Source organism: Anarrhichthys ocellatus, unplaced genomic scaffold (genome assembly GCF_004355925.1).
Source record: "Anarrhichthys ocellatus isolate YVR2014 unplaced genomic scaffold, GSC_Weel_1.0 scaffold90, whole genome shotgun sequence".
Classification (NCBI taxonomy): Eukaryota; Metazoa; Chordata; class Actinopteri; order Perciformes; family Anarhichadidae; genus Anarrhichthys; species Anarrhichthys ocellatus.
Window position 1 is genome coordinate 761,759 of NW_022280120.1, and position 20,515 is coordinate 782,273.

At 43.3% G+C, this 20,515-nt stretch overlaps 1 protein-coding gene across 1 annotated transcript in view; it reads right to left on the reverse strand.

Annotated features, from left to right (window-relative positions):
• Window positions 1-7,187: 7,187 nt before the first annotated feature.
• Window positions 7,188-20,515, reverse strand: part of cass4 (Cas scaffold protein family member 4) — a 36,493-nt gene continuing 23,165 nt past the window's right edge. Inside the window, exons 2-7 of the mRNA XM_031875410.1 lie at window positions 11,834-12,244; window positions 10,508-10,591; window positions 10,358-10,411; window positions 8,938-10,248; window positions 8,300-8,377; window positions 7,188-8,103 (exon numbers count right to left, since the gene is read on the reverse strand). Coding sequence (XP_031731270.1) covers window positions 7,705-8,103; window positions 8,300-8,377; window positions 8,938-10,248; window positions 10,358-10,411; window positions 10,508-10,591; window positions 11,834-12,244 — 2,337 coding nt within the window. The 3' untranslated portion in view covers window positions 7,188-7,704. The remainder of the gene's footprint in view (window positions 8,104-8,299; window positions 8,378-8,937; window positions 10,249-10,357; window positions 10,412-10,507; window positions 10,592-11,833; window positions 12,245-20,515) is intronic.

A 20,515-nucleotide genomic window follows, 5' to 3' on the forward strand; every position in this document is an offset into this window, starting at 1 on the left:
TAACTCCCGTTTATTTATTTTTTAATTCAATGTTTTTACCATTACACATTGTGTATGATAACTATATGCACACAGTAGCAAGGATCACAAACATGTACAATACGGATACGCACAAGGCTAAAACAAATAGACTAAAATAAACAAAGTAGAAGGACACAGCTGGAACTTTTAGGGACATTTTTAATTTTTGATCAAAGTATCACAATAGCTTTTAATTTTTACTTTAATAAATATGATGGGAAACACCTTATGACATCATTTGTGGGTGTGGCTAAAAATGCATAGTACTGTAACTATTTAACAACGTTTGAGAAGCCAGCGGAACTGGGGTTTCTAAAGGCTGGATGTGAACTATCTTGACAAGTTTGAATCTGTGATTTAGGGTTCTGTTTCCTGATTTGTGTGTGTGTGTGTGTTTCTTCTCTTTCTCTCTCTCTCCCCTGTGTTCTCTCCAGCTGCTAATTGGATGATTGGTTTCCACCTGTGAGGTCCAGTCATGCTGCTCATTGGTTCCCACAGACTTCCAGCTGGCCAATCATCAGTCGGGACCCTCTATTAAAGGAGCAAACCTGAGAAAGTCCTTCTCTTTTTTTTTTTACAGGAAATAAACTCAGAGAGCATACTGTATGAAGTTAACAAATTATTAATTAAATTGTTTTGAGGTGTCTTTCAGGATTGGAAGCTGATTTAGCCACTGATTTAGCCTCTTTATTATATTTATTATATGCATATTTAAGTGTTCTTAATAAGATCAAGATTTGACTTTGATAGATAGAAGATAGAAACCCTTTTTATTGTCATATACATATACACATACACGAAATTTGACTTCTACATTTGACCCATCCCTGTATATAGGGAGCAGTGGGCTGCCAATGACAGCTGTATGTTCTGTAAGCTCTGGCTCTAAGAGTACGTTTATAGAGCAGCTAGGACTTTGTGTGCTCTCCAAGCTGAGGCAGGTGAAATAATGTTGTGGTGACGGAGATAGCCGTCCATCAAAAAAGGATGGAGCAGACATGTTGGGAGAAGGAGAAGACACAAGCAGGAAGTGCAACTGCTGTGTTATATCGCTTCAGGGTCCTTGAAGCGAACAAATCCTGGAGTGACGGCAGATTGCAGCCAATCACCCTCTCAGCAGAGCGAATGATGCGCTGCAGCCTGCCCTTGTCCTTGGCAGTGGCTGCAGCGTACCAGACCGTGATGGAGGAGCAGAGGATGGACTCAACGATGGCAGTGTAGAAGTGCACCATCATTGTCTTTGGCAGGTTGAATTTCTTCAGCTGCCTCAGGAAGTACATCCTCTGCTGAGCCTTCTTTGTGATGGAGCTGATGTTCAGCTCCCACTTAAGGGTCCTGGGTTATGATGGAGCCCAGGAAGCGGAAGGACTCTACAGCGTCGACGGGGGAGTCACACAGGGTGATAGGGGCTGGTATTGTTGCATTCTTCCAGAAATCCAGAACTATCTCCACTGTCTTTAGAGCGTTGAGCTCTAAGTTGTTCAGACCAGATGGTCAATCTCCCACCTAGGCGGACTCATCCCCACCAAAGATGAGTCCAATGAGGGTGGTGTTATCCGAAAACTGCAGGGGCTACCATCACCTGCAGCCATCAACCTCTGCCATCAAGAGTCGTTTGTGTCCACAAGAGTTCACATAAAAGAGACATATTCATATTAGAGATCATAATCAGTTTCTTTATGCTTTTAACTTCAGTTTGCCAGCAGATATATTTACTTACTTTTTACTTTTTGATAAATGATTATTTATTGGTTAAAATGTTTCTCAATACAAAATAATAAATCATCATATCGGCACTTAGAAATGTTAGTAGTCATTAATAAACGGTCTTGAGTTTCTCAATTTCTAATAAGCCATCAATAAAAGCCTGTCAGTCAACCAGAATAATATTTAATAATTTATTAATAAAGAATTCTGTAACCCATTATATGAAGGTCATGTCTATAATGCTGAATAAGCACAATCTTAACACATAATGTATCTATAAAGCTTCATAACAAGGCATCCTATAGGAGAATCTCATCACACGTGTCTCCTGCATTAACTTGACACCAAATCTGAAGAAACTAGAACGTCTTTAAGATGTTTTTCTTTCTGGCTGGTTTCAGTAAAGATTCTGGATCTTTCTCTGGTCTTGTTGTAAGAACAATCAGTCTGTTGAGACGGAAACTTGTCTGTTTGGAGCTCTTTCTTTTTTAAGATCCTCTGATTTTATAAAATAAGTCTCTTTCAATTCTCTTTCAAATGAAGACCTTCTTTCAGTGGTCTTGGATTCAAACTGCTTGCAGTCATCAGAGTGTTCCTGTCAGTGGGTTAAGTGGGAATACTTGTTTGTAGTTTTTTCAGCATTTTTGATTCATTTAACATGTAAGAAGTTGATTGATCCAGATGCCTCCTGGACGCCTCCCACTGGAGGTTTTCCAGGCACGTCCAACTGGGAAGAGACCCCGGGGAAGACCCAGAACACGCTGGAGGGATTACATCTCCCAGCTGGCCTGGGAACGCCTCGGGATCCCCCAGAATGAGCTGGAACTTGTTGCCGGTGAGAGGGAATTCTGGGTCAGCCTGCTTGGCCTGGTGCCACCGCGACCCGACCCCGGATAAGCGGAGGAAAATGGATGGATGGATGGATGATCCAGAAGTGAAATTTGTGTCAAAAGGGAGAGTTGGCGTCAAACTGTTCAAATACATTTTGAATTCTTCCAGCTTTTCTAACTCACCACTGAACTCAAGACAAATATCATCAACATGTCAGCCCCAAACTGTGATGTAATGACCACAGTGGTTATTGTGTTAAAAAAAAGACTCATCAAGATTATAGTAAATCTCAGACAACATTTGGTTCACATCAATGGACAGAAAGTATGTGAAAGCATTCACATTGTCCTCATGAGGAACAGAATGAATCCACATCTCTGGTTACTAGTAAATCCTTCTCATCAGCAATGAGAGCTCTGCTCTTCAGCAGCATGTCAGTGTGTCTTGTATGTAGGAGGGCAAAGCGTTCAGCAGCTTCTTCATGTGTGAGTCCACAAACATTTGAGATGAATCCTCATATGTTAAATTCAACTGTTACTAGTTAGTTTGGATACAACTTTATTTTATTTTATTTCAACCACAAGATGGCGCCATGACATGTAAAGCACACACAGGTGACACATTAATGCAGGTGATACATGTGATGGTTTGGTCACCATTGATGTGATTCTATTATAGCATGCCTTGTTATGTGTCAACATGTTTGGAAATGTATAAAAAGTGGTTTGTAACTTAGAGTTCTTGCTCGGCCCCTGAAGAAGACACATGTGGAAACGTTGGGCTTTAGATTCAGCACAAGGTTGTTGAAATTAATAGAGATTGATGAAGTGACCAAATGTTTTGACCTGAATCATTTCCTGGAATTTCTCCTCATCATCTATCAGTCCAGAATATTTTGGTTTTGTAATATATACAGGTACCTTCATACATTTTTAAGTTATGAGAAGCAGACACCTGAATATAGTGATTACGGTGTAAAATGATGTACACATGATCGGTAGTGAAATAAGGCTCAAACGCCCTTTAGCCTGAAAAGAAAAGCATATAACATGATATCCACACAGTACTGCTAGAGGGCAGCATGCAGTACGGACCTGCTTGTGTGAGCAGCAGTCAGTGGCTGACTTCCAAATCACATCTTCTTCTCTTTACCTTTAGTACATACTGCAGCTTACAAAGTAAACACATTTGCATGCGGCTTGCATAAAGCTTTCTGGCTGGCATACTTCAAAATGTGACCGGATGTAGAAGAACATCCTGGTATTTTAGACATTCTGCTTTTGACATACTACGTATGTAAGGCAAGGCAAGGCTGCTGGACCTGATGGCATCAGCCCCAGGGTCCTGAAGACCTGCGCCAGCCTGTTGTCCTGCAACACCTATACAACCTGAGCCTGAAGCAGGAGGAAGTCCCGATGCTGTGGAAGACGTCGTGCCTGGTTCCTGTACCAAAAAAGACGACACCATCTAGCCTCAATGACTACCGACCAGTTGCCCTCACATCTCATGTGATGAAGGTGCTGGAGAGGCTGGTCTTGGCCCACCTCCGACCGCAGGTGAAATCCTCACTGGACCCTCTGCAATTTGCATACCAGCCTCATGTGGGGGTGGACGACGCCATCATCTACCTGCTGCAACGAGCTCAGTCGCACCTGGATGGAACCGGTGGCTCTGTGAGAATCACTTTCTTTGATTTCTCCAGTGCATTCAACACCATCCAACCAGTGCTGCTGAGTGCGAAGCTGTGGGTGGTGGGGGTTAACGCGTCCACTGTGTCCTGGATCACTGACTACCTCACGGGCAGACCACAGTTTGTCTGACTGGGCCGTGTGCTGTCTGATGGGGTGGTCAGTGATACTGGAGCTCCGAAGGGAACTGTTCTGTCTCCCTTCCTGTTCACCTTGTACACCACTGACTTCCAGTACAACTCTGGGTCATGCCATCTGCAGAAGTTCTCTGATGACTCTGCAGTGGTCGGGTGTATAAGGGACAGACGGGAGGAGGAGTACAGGGCAATAGTGGATGACTTTGTGGAGTGGGCTGGTAGAAATCACCTGCATCTGAACGTGGCCAAGACCAGAGAGATGGTGGTCGACTTCAGGAGGAAGACGACGGCTCCACAACCGGTGAAAGTTCTGGGAGAGGACGTGGACATGGTGGAGGAGTACAAGTACCTGGGTGTCTCCATCGACAACAGACTGAACTGGAAGACCAACATCAACGCTGTGTACAAGAAGGGGATGAGTCGACTCTTTTTCTTGAGGAAACTTCGATCCTTCAATGTGTGCAGCAAGATTTTGGAGATGTTCTACCAGTCTGTTGTGGCCAGTGCACTGTACTTCGCAGTAGTCTGCTGGGGGAGCAGCATTGGAGCCGGAGACACCAACAGACTTAATAAACTGATTAAGAAGGCCGGCTCCATCATTGGCTGCAAACAAGACTATCTGGAAGAGGTGGTGGAGAGGAGGACACTGAAGAAACTATTATCCATATTGGATAACCCGGACCACCCTCTCCACCACCTCCTGCAGGGACAGCGGAGCACTTTCTCCAACAGACTGATTCAGCTCCGCTGTCACAAGGACCGATACAGGAAAACATTCCTGCCCTCTGCTATTAGACTCTAGAATAAATCACCTCTGGCCAGATCATCCTCCACATAATTACACACTGCTACACTGTTGTTTGCTGGGGTTGATTTTTGCACTACTGTTTTTCACCTAGTTAGTTCATTTAACACTATTCTATTTCATTGTATATACTGTGCATTTTTGTTGTTTTATCTTATATATTCTATATTCTGATATTTAATTTGTCCTACTCTGTTATTCTATTGTATATATTGTGCATTTTTTAATACTTAATATTTTTGGTTTCTCTGGTACTTTGCTTCTTGGTGTGTCTTGCTGCTGTAACATACAAATTTCCCCCTGGGGATGAATAAAGTACATATCTATATTTCTATCTATCTATGTATTGAGACATCTTTTTCTGGTCTACTGGATAGCTTGGTACAATGGGTATTGGAAACGCTGACACAAAAGCATTACATACATGCTGGCTACTTACAAAGAATCAATTGTCTGAGACAAATCAAACCTGGGGCTTTCGGTTTGTAAAAGGCCATGTGTCCATTTCATGTAAACATAACATGTATGTATTATTGTTTTGTATTGTTATGGTATGTATTGTTTCTTATTTATTACTGCAGACAGGATGGAAATGAAAGGGACAACCCATCTGGTCTGTTTGATTGTAGTATTGATGATTTTGGTGCCAAACTGTGAAAGAAAATGCTTGTTTACATTAAAATTAATTGGATAAATTATGCAGAATTATGAATTTTTCCCAATGTGGCCCAAAGACAACATAATATAATCAAGTTTCAAGTTTCAAAGGGTCAACGGTAAAAAAACTAAACTTTCAAATTACTATGAAGATCTTTTAACTGGTTATGAAAGTCTCAATGTAGTCCTGATCCTCTATCACCTCCATCAGTAAACGAGTCCGTCAGTGAGAAGATGGTCTGTTTCTATGTAGTTATTCTTAATGCTTTTCATCGGTGCCACAGGGACAGATTGCGGTGAAATCAGATGAAATCATGCAGGTTCACCAGAAACTCCTTCAGCTCAGACTCCAGCGGGGCCTCCAGCAGAGACCGGTCCACCGTGGACAGACCCAGATCCTCCAGCAGAGGCCGGTCCACCGTGGACAGACCCAGATCCTCCAGCAGAGGCCGGTCCACCGTGGACAGACTCAGATCCTCCAGCAGAGACCGGTCCACCGTGGACAGACCCAGATTCTCCAGCAGAGACCGGTCACCGTGGACAGACTCAGATCCTCCAGCAGAGACCGGTCACCGTGGACAGACCCAGATCCGGCTTTGCTTCTGCCTTCGAGCTGCAGTCCGAGCTCTGGAGGGACGAGGAGAGCTCAGCTGCTGGCAGCAGCAGCGTCTCCTCCTCCAGCAGTAGAGCATCTCCTCTCTGCTCCTTCTGTCCCCGCTGGGAGCCAATACCGACACCACGCTGCTGGAGAACTACGCTGTACTGCTGGACCCCCTGGAGGGAAGGGAGTCACGGGAGAACCAGAACCAGGACTGAGCGCGGCAGACTGTGATCCTGCTGCAGTAAAATGAGAGGTTCTCTAAAGGGAGTCTGGTGCTCGGATACACTACCACATTTGACGATAGACATCGCCAAAATCAACTCAAAATGACAGTTCCTCGTAGCAGCGTTAACGACAGACATGTATAGAGAGCTGCAACATTTTTGAAATATTTTTTAGCTCTTAAACACTCACCAAAAAAAAAGACAAAACTGAAGCAGTGGAGATGACAATTTCCTGACCTTTGTCCCTAGCATGGGCAAAGACACAAAACACTGGATCCTACATTTCCCATAATTTCCATAAATTAACAATGTCTCCAATAAACCTTCACTTCCTGGTGACCAACTGAGACGACACAATAAGAAGTACTCTCCGTGACTAGGAAACCTAAGTACCATTTATACCCTTTCTACAGAGAACACTCATGGCTGGTTTTCGTATGCTTCACAAAATAACATTAAAGGTTTTCAGTTTTTAAGTTTAATGTCAATAAAAAATCCAACATGTGTTGTTTGGGAATGCGTAACACATTTATTTTTTTGAATATTTACATAGATATTCATAAAAAGTAGACTGTATCAAACTACTACCCTGGAGAGTATACCTCTTACACTGTAAAGTAATAACATACACAAATCATCCACATAACAAATAATATTCAGAGAATACAAAAATGTTGTAAATTATATAAAACTAATTATGTTATACTTTACATATTTCAATTGCATTTTAAAATGGGCTTGAGTACAGTATCCTAAATGTGCAATTCATTTTGGACCTTCACTGTGGTGAAGTCTTTTATTCTGCTACAAAATACAATTTCAATTATTCTGCTCGTCCCAGTGACTTTAACATTATTAACATTTGAACCAGTACCTGCATTCATTATGATAACAACATTCAGCAGAAAGCATCTCTTTGGCTAGTGAAGCTTGAACATAGTTGAATATTTCATGAACGTAAAAGGAAACTGATGATGAATACACCAATGTGTTTTGCTGTACAAACAAATCCACACGCTTGAAATGTGCGCGCTCACAGGTCAAGCGATATCCGAAAGTGCTGTGCTCTTTGGGCCAGTTCCTTAGCAAACTCTTGAGCCTCATGCAGGGCTTGCTTGTCCGGGAAGTGCAGCGCCGCCTTCTTGGTGGCCACGGCCAGCTGCTTCAGGAGAGCACACAGGTGGTTGCTCTTACACAGGAGGCTCTGGGGGGACCCTCCCCGTTGGGCCTGCCTGCACAGGGTGTCCACCAGTCTCTGGCCAACCATGATCACCAGCTTACTTTGCGAGATGAACTTCTCCGGCGGCTGGCCGTCCCGAAGGCTGCCCACAAATCCCCCGATGGCCTTCTGAAGAGCGCCAAAGTACAGCCGGCAGTGCTCTGACAGGGAGGCCTGTCGGTCTGACTCGGAGGAGCGACGCTTGGTATCAGCCTAAGCAGTGGAGACAGAGAACGAAGAGCCTCATATTATGTCATCCGGACCAGTGTTGTCTGTATTGTTCTGACTACGAGGAAAGTCTTAAATCCTGGACAGCATCATTTCAGATCGATTGATGAGAATCACATTCTTGATAACGTCATGCTCATGAGGTAGGAACACATCCCTTTTGTTAACAGGAGACACTCACCTTGTTAGACACTGGTGTGACGGTTTCTTTTGGTTCCTTCTGCACTTCCTTCTGGTGCTTTTCAAAGTCATTCTTAGTCTGAGAAAAGTGAAAATGAAATGAATTAGTGTGAAATTTACAATTCTAAATATGCTTTAGGTTTTCCTTGGTTGAATGCCCATCATTCAGTTACCATAGTAACTCATATTATATGTGATGACGCAGGGCCTGATTGGACAGAGAGCGTTTTGTTATCCAATTTTTTACAGTTTGCTGCATCTTTTTTATTGTTATTGTTACTAGGCAACACCGAAATGAGTGCTAACGTTAGATTAACGCAAACCATGAACTGCACAGTTTAAATTACTTACAGTATAAACTTATCCGAAATCTCAAGTACGGCACTAATTTGCCTCCTGCTGTTTTCTGTTCACCGCACCAAGACAAAATGGACTAATCACAACGTTGGGCGATTTTCTTTTTACAATTCGAGGGCGCTCCTGCCAAAAAGTGAGGCGCATCGAGTGGAAAAACGTGAGGAAAACGTAAATAGCAACGTGCAAGACGCTTCAATCTCTTTGAAAACAATTACAAAAAGCCGCCCCAGGCTGCTAAAACGCTCTGTCCGACTAAGGCCTTAGAAGATTAGAAGCGTATACCTGTAGCTCTACGTAGTCGTTGTCATCCTCCACTAAGTTCCCTCCTTGTTCACTTCCGTCAGGACTTTTCTTCGTCTCTGGCTGACCTGTGGTGTTGAGAGGCTCCGGAGCTTTCTGAGGGGCTCTGAACAGTAGCTTGCCATTGGCATTGACGATGGACACCAGGCGCTTGACGTCCTCCGGAACAGTCCTCGCCACCATGACGAAGCGCTCCAGTTGGTCAGGGGTCTGGACCTGACCAGGGTCGTGGCAGAGTGTGTTGAGGGGCCACCCAGCCATGTTCAGAGCACTCACTGTTTGTTGTAGGATCACGCCTGAGTCTTCTACGATGGACAGCTGTTTAAAGAGCCTCGTCTGAAGGTTGGTGTCGGTCAAACGGCGGGCGTTGCCCTTAACATCCAGTGCGAAGCTCAGAAAGCACGTCAGAGAACACACAATCCCCTCTGCGGCCTCTTTGATCTCCCTCAGGTGTTTCTCCAGATGTTCTCTGCTCCTCCAGTGAATGCTGACAAACTCCATGAGACAGGGGACGGCCTTGCAGACAGAGTCCCGCAGGTCCAGAAGTCTGCGGCAGGCCTCGTCCTGGCTGAGCGTCACCTCTCGCAGAGGCTCGGGAGAGGACGAGCTCAGGGTCAGAGAGTCACAGGAGCTGGTGGAGGAGCTGGAGGCCGTGCTGATTCTTTGACTGTCTGCTGCAGAGAGACGCAGGGTTCTACCTCGCTCGTCGTCCTCCTGCACCAGCGACTCCCCGTTTCCAGGAAGTTCATGGAACGTCGTGCAGGCCAGGAAGTTCCTCATTCGCTGCAGACGCACCCTTGCGAGTTCATGAGCATTGCTTGAGTCGCCCCTGCACTCTAGGGGTATATGATCACTGGGAGGATCACTGATAACTCGAGCGAGGGGCTCCTCCAGGGGTGGAACCGCATATACTAGCTCCTCTGTAAGCCTCTGAGTTGGGGGCTTGTCGTAAATGGGCAGCCTTGGCAGCACTTTGGGTGGACTCGAGATGTCAGGTGAGTTGGGTTTTGGTATATCATAGAGCGAGGGAGTAGGACTGCCTCTTTGAATGGGCCAAGCACGTGCTGGAAAAGTGTCATAAAGTTGCCTGCAAATGACTTTGGAGGGGTCATAGGAACCTTGGGGTGGACTTTGTTTCTCAGGACCCACTGGTACATCATAGATCCACTCAGGCTTGCAGGGGCTGAGAAGGGTACTGAATCCACCTGTCATTTTCTGTTGGGCTTCTGTGGCCGAGGGAACAGGGATGTCATAGTTTGGGTCTTGAGGCAAAGGCGGTGGAACTGCATACACCTGCGCACAAGAACAAAGTTGTCAAAGAGGCCTTTAGACTGCATGATTTTAAAGTGAGCACATCATAGGTTCCTTGCTTCATTATTCCCTCTACATATCTGAAACTTACGTAAGAGTCTCCTGGACTGCTGCACTGTGACACCTGTCTTGGAGTTGTTGACGCCTGCGAATAGAACATCACAATAGCAGTAAAGCGTCAGCATATCTTCATATAGCCACTACACGTTTGATGCATTTTTTTGGCGTGTATTGAGCTCACAGTGAAAAGGGAAGCTTGTCTCGCCTGGCTCGGGACATCGTAAACCTCCCCTGTTGGACGGGACACCATGCTGAAGAATGAAGGCTGCAGACGAGACAGAGGGGCTGTAACATTGGGGTTGACTGGTAACATTTGCACTGCTTCGATCAAAGCTGCATCTACCTCATTGACCTCTGCATCAACACATTTATGGGGACAGTGTTTGCTCTGAAGCCGTTGGGAGTGCCGGAGAGAATCCCATGATGCATGCACTTTGCCAATTAACGCAGCTCTATAATAGAAACCATGCCGCTCATTGAATATTAGGTGGCTACTGCAGAAGGGAACAGGACTCCCCTGGAGCAGGAAAGGAAATCGTGAACATGTGGGTTCATTTCTCCCCACCCTTCTGCCGCACATGCACCCGTACAGACACTTCTGTCTTTCTGGGGTCCCTGGCGGCACGAGCTGCTGTTTGCAGTTAAAAGTGTCTGAAGTCTGTGTCTGTTGGTCTTTTATGGGCTCATAAAGACCCCGGTGCTGCATGCCTGTCCCATGGAGAGGCCCCTAGTCCCCATCTGTAAGCTTTTTTGCCAACAGGGGTTTCACAGCATTGCATTTCTGCAACAGTCTACATCTCTAATTATGAAGGTTAACACTTCCCAAGGAAAAGGCCCAACTTTGACCCCAGAGAACAAGACAGACTTTCACACATCTGTGCGATTATTCGAACGTCAATATATATTTTTCGAACTGTTGTTTTTGTCATAAATAATTTCACACTGAACGAGAATATTTTGCGGTATGAGGTAGACTTTTCATAACTTTCGCACAGCAAAGAAAGTCATCAACCAATCATGTTGTGCAGAACAGGTTGAGTTACGCCTATATTTATGAGGATTATTAAACAACAACTTGAAGGCTCTGTATGTAGAAGGTAAACTTTATTACTCCTTTCAATATTGACAAAGGCTGGCAGACCAGATCCATTCCTTCCTTTCATACTCTTCACAATAAATGCCCTGGTAATTTGCATTTTCTTGTTGTATATTCGTCACGTCGTCGGTGTATGAAGGCCTTACCAGCCTTTACATATGAATGTATGTCTAGAGCTTATTTTGTGAAAGGTAAGAAGGGAAGGAGTGGATTTGGTCTGTGGAGCCTTTGACAAGATTTAAATGAGTATTTGAGTTTGCAGTTGCAGTTGAGTCTTTGAGTTGTAGATTTGTAATCCTCATAATTATATACTACAACAACAGTATATTGATTTGCAAATTAATTGCACACAAAAAAACGCCCCCAGTGTTCTCAACATAAATCCAGTACTTGTAGAAAACCAATTTGTACCTTGTATCCCTCAGGTCCTTCTGTGCTGTGCTTAAGTGCTGGCGGGAATGGAATTTGTGAAGGTGGTAAAGGAGTGCACGGGACCTTGTAGATCACATCCATGCGTTCATAAGCTGGGCTGCTGGAGGGTCGGGGTACACTTGGGATCTGGTAGATATTTTGTGAGTTGTCATCAGTTACTTTGGGGTTTTCTACGTCATGGCGTAATGAGCCCACAGTGGTTCCAGTTTGTGGTAAAAGCTGCAGTCTGTTTGCAGGGGCCAGACCATGCCGTCCATAAAGAGAACACATCCACCAGCCGCTGGTGCCAGCCACGTTTTGATCCATCACCGTGACGATGTCCCCCTTTCTGAAAGCCAGCTCATCTGCACACTCCGCAGTGTTGTCATACAGAGCCTTCGCGAGTTTGTTCTAAAATCAAGAACAGAGAGAATGTAAATAAAGTTGAGGAGGTAAAACCTGTGGGCAGATAGTGTGTGGCACATTTTAAATGACAAAAGTAAGATACTTGACACAATGACACAGCCATGTGCCGCAGTTCCCTGGTCAGTTTCGACATTGTAATTTGCATGGTACAGATACACATTTAGAAGTTGTTACTTGAAACTGAATGTAGGGCATTTCTTATGCTGCTGTCAGGCTATGAGAACATTTCCTCTTGCAAAATGTTGCAACACGTTGCACCTATCAGTCGTCATCCGATTCACAAGGGAAAAGTCATTTTCTGATTCATAATTAACACAAATAGTTGTCAGTTTTACCCTTATTGTTAAAGTGATTGTGAATCAACAACAACAACAACAAACAACTAAGTAGACTTAAGCTTTTGTTCTGAATGTGACATCTTCCTTTGCTCACTTCCTATTTGAGCTTACTGCATTGAGGCAAATGGTAGACCAGTTTCTTCTTCCTCTTGCAGGCTTGCAAGTTAAAGTAATTTTACCCAACACATTTTGAATCAGATTTGACATGTGACAGCTACATTGGGGTAAGGTAGTTACAATGGGCCCTAGTGCACGCTATTATGAAGGACCCTACTGCACGCTATTATGAAGGGCCCTAGTGCACGCTATTATGAAGGACCCTAGTGCACGCTATTATGAAGGACCCTAGTGGACACTCTTATGGAGGACCTTATTATACACTATTTTCACGGACCCTAGTGCACACTATTGTAAAGGACCCTAGTGCACGCTACTATGACGGAGCCTAGTTCACGCCGTTATGACGGAGCCTAGCGCACGCTTTTATTACAGACCCTTGAGGACGCCTATTAAGAACTCTTGTGCATGCTAGTTACTTGTTATGAAGCGCACCCACACAAACAGACACACACACACACATAACCCTCACATTTTCAAATAGAGACTTTACATTGGACAAAATCTAAATACATACTACGTAATAATCACCATTGCATCTGAATATGAAAAAAATACCAAAGACAATAAGAAATGAAAACCATGACAGAGATGGGTTTTGAGCGCACATAAAAGAATTGGAACCTCACAAAACTACATTCAGTCCTTGATTGAGCAATGTCACGTGTTTTAGGAAGCAATGGAAAACCCCTTGAAAAGACCAATTCTCTTTACAGACCACCCTGTTCCAAGAGCTCCAGTGCAACCACACTGTCTGCAACATCTATATTGACGCCCTTGGACAGTTTCCTTTATTTCAATGACATTATCTTTTTCGTTGTGGTTCTTCGGTGCAGGCTGTCCGTATGAGAAACAAGCTGGTAATAATGAAATGAGGCTGCGAGCAGCTTGTGGTTTGACTGACTATAACCACACAGAGAGAACTGGATGTTCACACTTATCTCATCAATGTATCTTTTCAATTCCCTCGAGAAACTTCTATATTTCGATTAATGTGAACCAAATGTGTTGTTGGCATGGCTGGATGTTGCTCTTGTTGACCTTTTCACATTTGGCCAAATCTCCTGACCTTTAGTCAGACAACAAAAAGGTGACTTACAGAGGTGCAGCATCACAGTTTGCTGACAGCTTAATTCAATTGGCAATGATATTTGCAATAAAACTGGAATGCAAACCTACTATGACTGTATATTTTGTATTAATTTCTCTGATGTAAAACAAATGTACAAAAATTATCTTTCAGCTCAGTGAGAGGGTTTAGCGATGAATAAATAAACTCTCAACCAGTCACACCACTGGTCTGATCGCTGCTAAGCCAATCACACTGACACAACAGCACAATGCATAGAAAGAAGCTTCTCTTTGTGTGTTTATTCTGTAGCAGCCTGCTGCCACTTGCACATGATTTAAGGTCAACTTACACCTTACACTTTACTGTAACTTACACTTGACGCAGCACATCTCCAATAAGGGATTTAATGGGCTGGAGGAGAAGCTTTCCATACAGATACAGATCAACGCTGCTGTGGACAACAGATACCATAAGAATCACTCATATTCATTCATAGACCACTGCAGGCTGATTTACCACCGTTCCTGCTTCAACCACATTCAACTTTATTTTTGATTTCAAAACCTACAGGCTGCAGAGCGTTTAGTCTTCACCAGGAGTTCATGTATTCAGTTGTGCGTATGCATGTGTGCATGCCTGTCTGTCTGTCCACTGCTAATCTAGCATTCTGCTGGACATTGTCAAACAATGAATCTTCTTTTGTGAAAAATTATATATTTTATGAATTGTATGATATCTACATAGAACAAAATGCCGACATGACAGTGTCAGTTAAATCAACAGTTCACAATGATAGTTGTCTCTTTGCTATTTGATTGTGTCCTCCGGAACTTAATGTGTGCACACAAAAACAATGACTATCTCATTGGGAGGCATCAGTAGTCTTGCTCCCGTATTGCTCCCGTAGTTGTGCCTACGGTGTAGAAATGTGATAGACTCTGAATTGCAAGTCGCTTTGGATAAAAGCGTCTGCTAAATGACTGTAATGTAATGTAATGTAATGTAGTCTTTGTCATCCATTTTTTAGTTCAAAGATTCATTTTGTCACATTTTTACAACACAAGATATTTTGTCGTGAAACATTTGTCACACTAGCGGCACAGTTCTTTGGACACACTGTTCGTTGGTGGGTCGACCACTTTGCTCCACACTGGTTTATCTGGACATTTATCCCACAAAATTCTGTACATTGATTGTTTCTAGATGATACATCTTACTTAACGACTATACAGACATCAGTGTTTTCCACAGAATAAACTGTAATAACTTTGATGATCCTCTGATTTCCAATACTTTGGTTTATGACTAAACACCTGCAAAACTAATGACATTTATCAAAAATAAAAGCAACCATGTTGCTCAATGGCCTCTTGTTATTATATATTTTATTATTTCATTATTATTATTACTGCGCATTAACATATCTTTAATGTTGTAGGTGTAGTGGAACTAATTTGAACTACTTTATATACATATTATATTATATTTGGAAGGTGGTAATCGTTGAAGGAACCACTAACAATAACACCAATATTTTCCACTCAAAGGGACAGTGTGTTGGGTTTGGTGGCATCTAGCAGTGTGGTTGCAGATTGCAACCAACTGAATGAAAACCCCTCCGTGGTATTGGTCGATACGAAGGGCTCATTCTAAGCTAATGAAAACAGAATGATCTTAGTTTAGGTGATTATATGCTAATAAAACCATAGTTATGTTATATTATATATATTATATTCCATTTCTGCTAATCGATCCCCCGAATTGCATTACACTGGCTCTGTAAACACAGTGAAGTAAGTATATAGAAGAATTAAATGGATTGAGTTCCAGTAAAATCAGGACAGTCTCTCCTGAATTCACCGTCTCATGTTCTCTCTCCATTTTACATTGTGAACTCCAATGCTATTATATTTCAGTGTAATTGATCATACTGAAGTGGTTACCATGTAGTGGGCATTTAAACTTGTATTATTATCATAATATTTTATTTATTGTATCTATTATATATTTGTTCTGTTGGGGAGGGGACGGGGAATATGTTCTGTGTCCGTTTTTGCGTTTATCACTTAAAGAAGCCATAAAAAAACTATATAAAAGAAAAAAGTTCCAGAGTAAAGGCATCAATGACATCATAAAGAAAGATCCAAGACACTAGAGGAATAATGGTGCAGACAGACCCTCTGCAAAACAAACACACACCCCTCAGCTGACTAGTGTGTGTGTGTGTGTGTGTGTCTGCTGTCATCTGCAACAAAGAGCCCATTCACCATCAGAGTCCAACACGCTCAGCACCTGTCGGGATGCAGGCCTGTGGAGCACACTGACCGCAGCCGACTAACACACACACACACACACACACACACCAAGCCTCCGCAAGCTGCCTGCTTAATCCTCCGGGTCATGCTACAGACATGCAAGTGAAATACATGGGGTCAGATGACAGTCGGCGACTGCACCACCAAGATTTACGCTGTTGACTTTCTCCTTGGAATCATCAGTGTGCACTATCCAAAGAATCATCACTAAACACTCATACTGTGACTCATCAATCCAGGCCGTGGGTTTCAGTGCCCTGGGCCATTTAAACCACAGCCTATTTTGGGATTATCAGTGAAACTTGTTTTTGGTTACTCGTCCAAATTTAAAATAACTGCATTGAATTCAGGCCACTTGTCCCCGGTCTTGGTGCTGTGTTTACTCGTGCCCCTGTTTGTGTGTTCTGCATGTTGATCACGGAGTACAGTAACAAAGTCAGATTCAGCTGTGACTCTTTTGGATTCCTGCACACGCCTGCTTGTGTGGATCAGCCCTCTGACAGCTGGCCCTCAGCACTTTAAACTGCACAACTGTCTCTGCCTCTCCCGTCTCTCTGCGCTCCATCCTGTTCACATATTAACGTCGGCCCATCAGACACGACGCAGGAAATGCTTTTAAAAGCTTCCGTTCGGGCAGTAAGTCACCCTCAGCCCAAATGAAGAGCGTCCGGTCCCAGAGAGCTAGTGGAACAGGAACTAGTCCAGGAAGTGGTTCCCAGTGTGGGACCGACTCCCTCTTGATCCACTCTGACCTTTTGCCCCTTGACAGTCTGGGCCCAACCCCGGGGGGGTCAGGTCAGCACCTCATCCAGGATACATTCAGACACATGCCGGGCCCAGAGCAACACCCACGGCGGCGGTGAACAAATCTGTCACACACGACCAAAGGTTCACTCAAATTTTGAAAAATGTTCTTTTTCCCCAGACAGAGCGGCGGGAGCAGGGTGTTCAAGATGAGGCCGAGCACATAGTTGAGATAATCCCTTCTCTTGAATTTGGACAGGAAGTCATCCAGTAAATATGACATATTAAACTTTCCCACAGTTTGTTAGATACAGGGGGGGGGACGACAGACAAACAGAGGGAAAAACACTGGGAGAGAGATTTGGTATCCCGTAAATTATTTTCTGACATGCTGGGAATTCGTTCAAAGATCCGTCAATTTTATCATCTTGAATGATCCTCAGATGTGCTCCGTGGAATATCACCTTTGCCAACCGTCTCTACAACCCGAACAGATCCAAGAGGAGACTGATTCAGGATCTGTGGCAGTGACATTGACTCCCTACAGCTGCCCTGGTATTTCCTGTTTGGGAACTGGTGAGAACTATGTCAAAACATCATAAACGCAAAGCACACACACAAACTTCCAAGGACCCTTTAGTGGACATTCCACGTAGACAGCTCATCTTTTTATTGCAATATGAGAGTCACCACAACAGTAACTAGACTTGATGTGTTTCAATTTGGTTCGTTCAGGAAGCAGATCTCAAGATTTCATCAGTTTTATTGGACTGTTAATGTTAAAATAAATACAAATGAACAACAAAACACACTATTTGTCAAATCAATATACTCAGGGGTAAATTCGCTAAAGGATTGCGCGGCTTTTTGCGGCCGCTAACCCTGCACCAATAAGACAAAATGAAACCAAACCATGTAATTCACTTATTAAAATTAGATAATATGCAGACATTACTAGACAGATGCAGTTTATTTCTATGCAAATGAGCCTCAATGCAAAAACAGTCCATTCACAAAGACCAGCGCTAATAGCTACACACAGTCACTGGCTGATATTAAATAACGGTGCTATCAGCAGCCGCAATCCATTCTTTGGGAATTCGCTTGTAGTAGCAAACAGTGGCTAAGGTTAGCTAACGCTATAGCAAACTTAAATTCTAGCTACGCAACAGAAGAAAGTCAGTTAAAATAATGAATGCCTCTTTGCTACTAATGCTATTGCTAATCTACATCTATCATGTGAGAGATAACCATTTTAATGACAAAAAATAAGATTTAAAAATGAAGACTGTGAGATGTGGTTGAAAGCTCTAAAAGCTGGTAAGTGGACCTTTGATCTTAGATTGTGTTGTTACATACAAACAGATACTCGTTGTGTCAGCACGATTAAAGTAAAGTATGTCTTAGCTTCACTGTATTACATTGCTGAATCACCATTAAAGGCTGCAGAGTTCACTAGAAGTGATTGGAAGTACAATTTGAACACAAATGTAACCACTTTCAACTAACAGTAGGAGGTCAGAGTACTGGTGCAGCCATTTGAAGGTTTTTAGAGAAGTATGAAAGACGGGCAACAAATAGCTGATTCAGCTTCATTTCAATGTTGGATTCTGGCAGCCAGACAACATGTTTGAGGTAAAACAAGAGCCCTATCTTGTTAAACTGAATCTTTCAACAAACTGACTTAAAATAAATACTGTAGTGAGCAGCGAGGCGTAGCGGTAACAGTGGATGACGTCCTGGACAATGTGAGGAGCTGCCGATAGCAGCAGGAACTTATCTCACCGCTCACACTCCGCTTTTATTTATACTCACACTTCCTCAGTCTCGTCTTCTGCCTCATGTCACAGTGAATATATTCACTGTGAGGTCACTCTGCAGCTTCACTGGTGGGGTTACATTTATACATTTACAGTGAACAGGAGCATGTTGGGTGGTTGAGATTTTGGGTTTGTTGCAGTTTCTTTCTCCCTGCACAGACACTAACAGAATCTTCCCCTCTAGTGAATACTTTCAAGCCTATACACCTGAAGTTTATCCAAGGTCAAGGCTGAACTTTCACACTCAAGTGAAGAAGACTGCTAGCTAGGAAACATGGATGTAAAAAAATGCACATTAGACTTTTCAAACGTTAACGCAGGGTTAAAGTAAGTCCAGGGCTATTCGATTCACGCTGCAGTTCTAGCCCTGGGTTAAATGTGTGTTGGAAAACGTGAGTAATGTTTACATTCTGGAATAACGCGTGATTACTCTTAAACATATTGGATGACAAAAACGTGACACTGGCAACTTTTAGCCCTGTGTGTAATCAATTTTCAAGGGATATCCCTGCAAACTCAAGGCTAACTGTGCTAAAGAGCAGGGCCACCAAGCCCTGGGATAAAGTCGGGGTTAGCCCACTTTGGGATGTGAAAGCCTTCTTAATCTTAAGCACGACGCCCCCGAATTCGAATAGCCTTATTCTTCGGTAATATTGTGGATTTGTCCAGTTTTTTTTCCAGATTAAACAGCAACGTATGGGCAACACTATCATATAAGTCACTTTTTACACACTCCAAACACAACTATAGACTACTAATATAAGCATCTAGAAAACGTGGCATAAAATCATGAAATCCTGGGCAGAAATCGGCATTATGTCTGCCTCAAATCAATATTTGCACCACCAAGCTAGCAGCTAGCCGGCTAATCCGCACATCGTTTAGCATTAGCATTCGACACATAACGCATAAATACCTTCGGTTTTTCTCTCCGTGGAAGCAGTAGAAAGCTGTGAGTGGGCAACGGTACCAGGGCAGTGGTCTTCACCGGAAAAAATCCTTGATTTTTGGTCAGGTTTTATGAAATATTAGTACAAAAACATCGAAAATGATCCACTTTAGAGCGACCGTCATGGTCGCCAACGGCATCCTGTTTACAGCCGAGCAGTTTCCTGTGGCAGGGGGGTCAACCCACCTCGGGCCAGTGGTCAGACTTTCAGCCAATGGAATTTTACGCTCGGGGATACGCGGCACTTCTTGCAACTTTACTCACTGAAAAATCTGTCAATCAACACCCGCTTCGGCACCCGCCTTCCTGAGACTCTGACGCTTCGAAGGCAGGCTCATTGACTGAAATCGACCGATGATAGGCTGAGCTACAGCCCCATACACACACATCAACTGAGAAAATCCTATGCAAGAGAGCCAGAAACATGCTCTGACAGGACCCTTGCTCTCAAAATGATTCCTAACAGCTGTATTTGGATGTATTGAATAATATGAGTGATAAAAAAAAGTGAAATATATAGTTATATAGTATATAAAAGTACAATGTAAGAGCTGCAACAGCTGGTTCGAAAATGATGACCTCGCGTGACCTCTCTCTACTAAAGCCTCTTATTCTTCCCTTTATCCCAGCCAACCTTTATTCAACAACTACTTGATTGGTTGTGCTATGATTTGGGAGAGTTTGGGGCAGCCAGCTGCATTATTTCAAAAACATAATATCAATAAAAGTGCTTTTTTTTCAGGCGAACCTGATTATTTTCAATTTGAGCTGTGTAATGTCTTCATTTACTATATTAACCAGCAACATATACACAATATTACCCACTGTCAATCTCACCAGTGTTGTGATCTGATTATAGCATCAAAAATTATTAAAATAGACCTTGTAGTTACAGAACTGT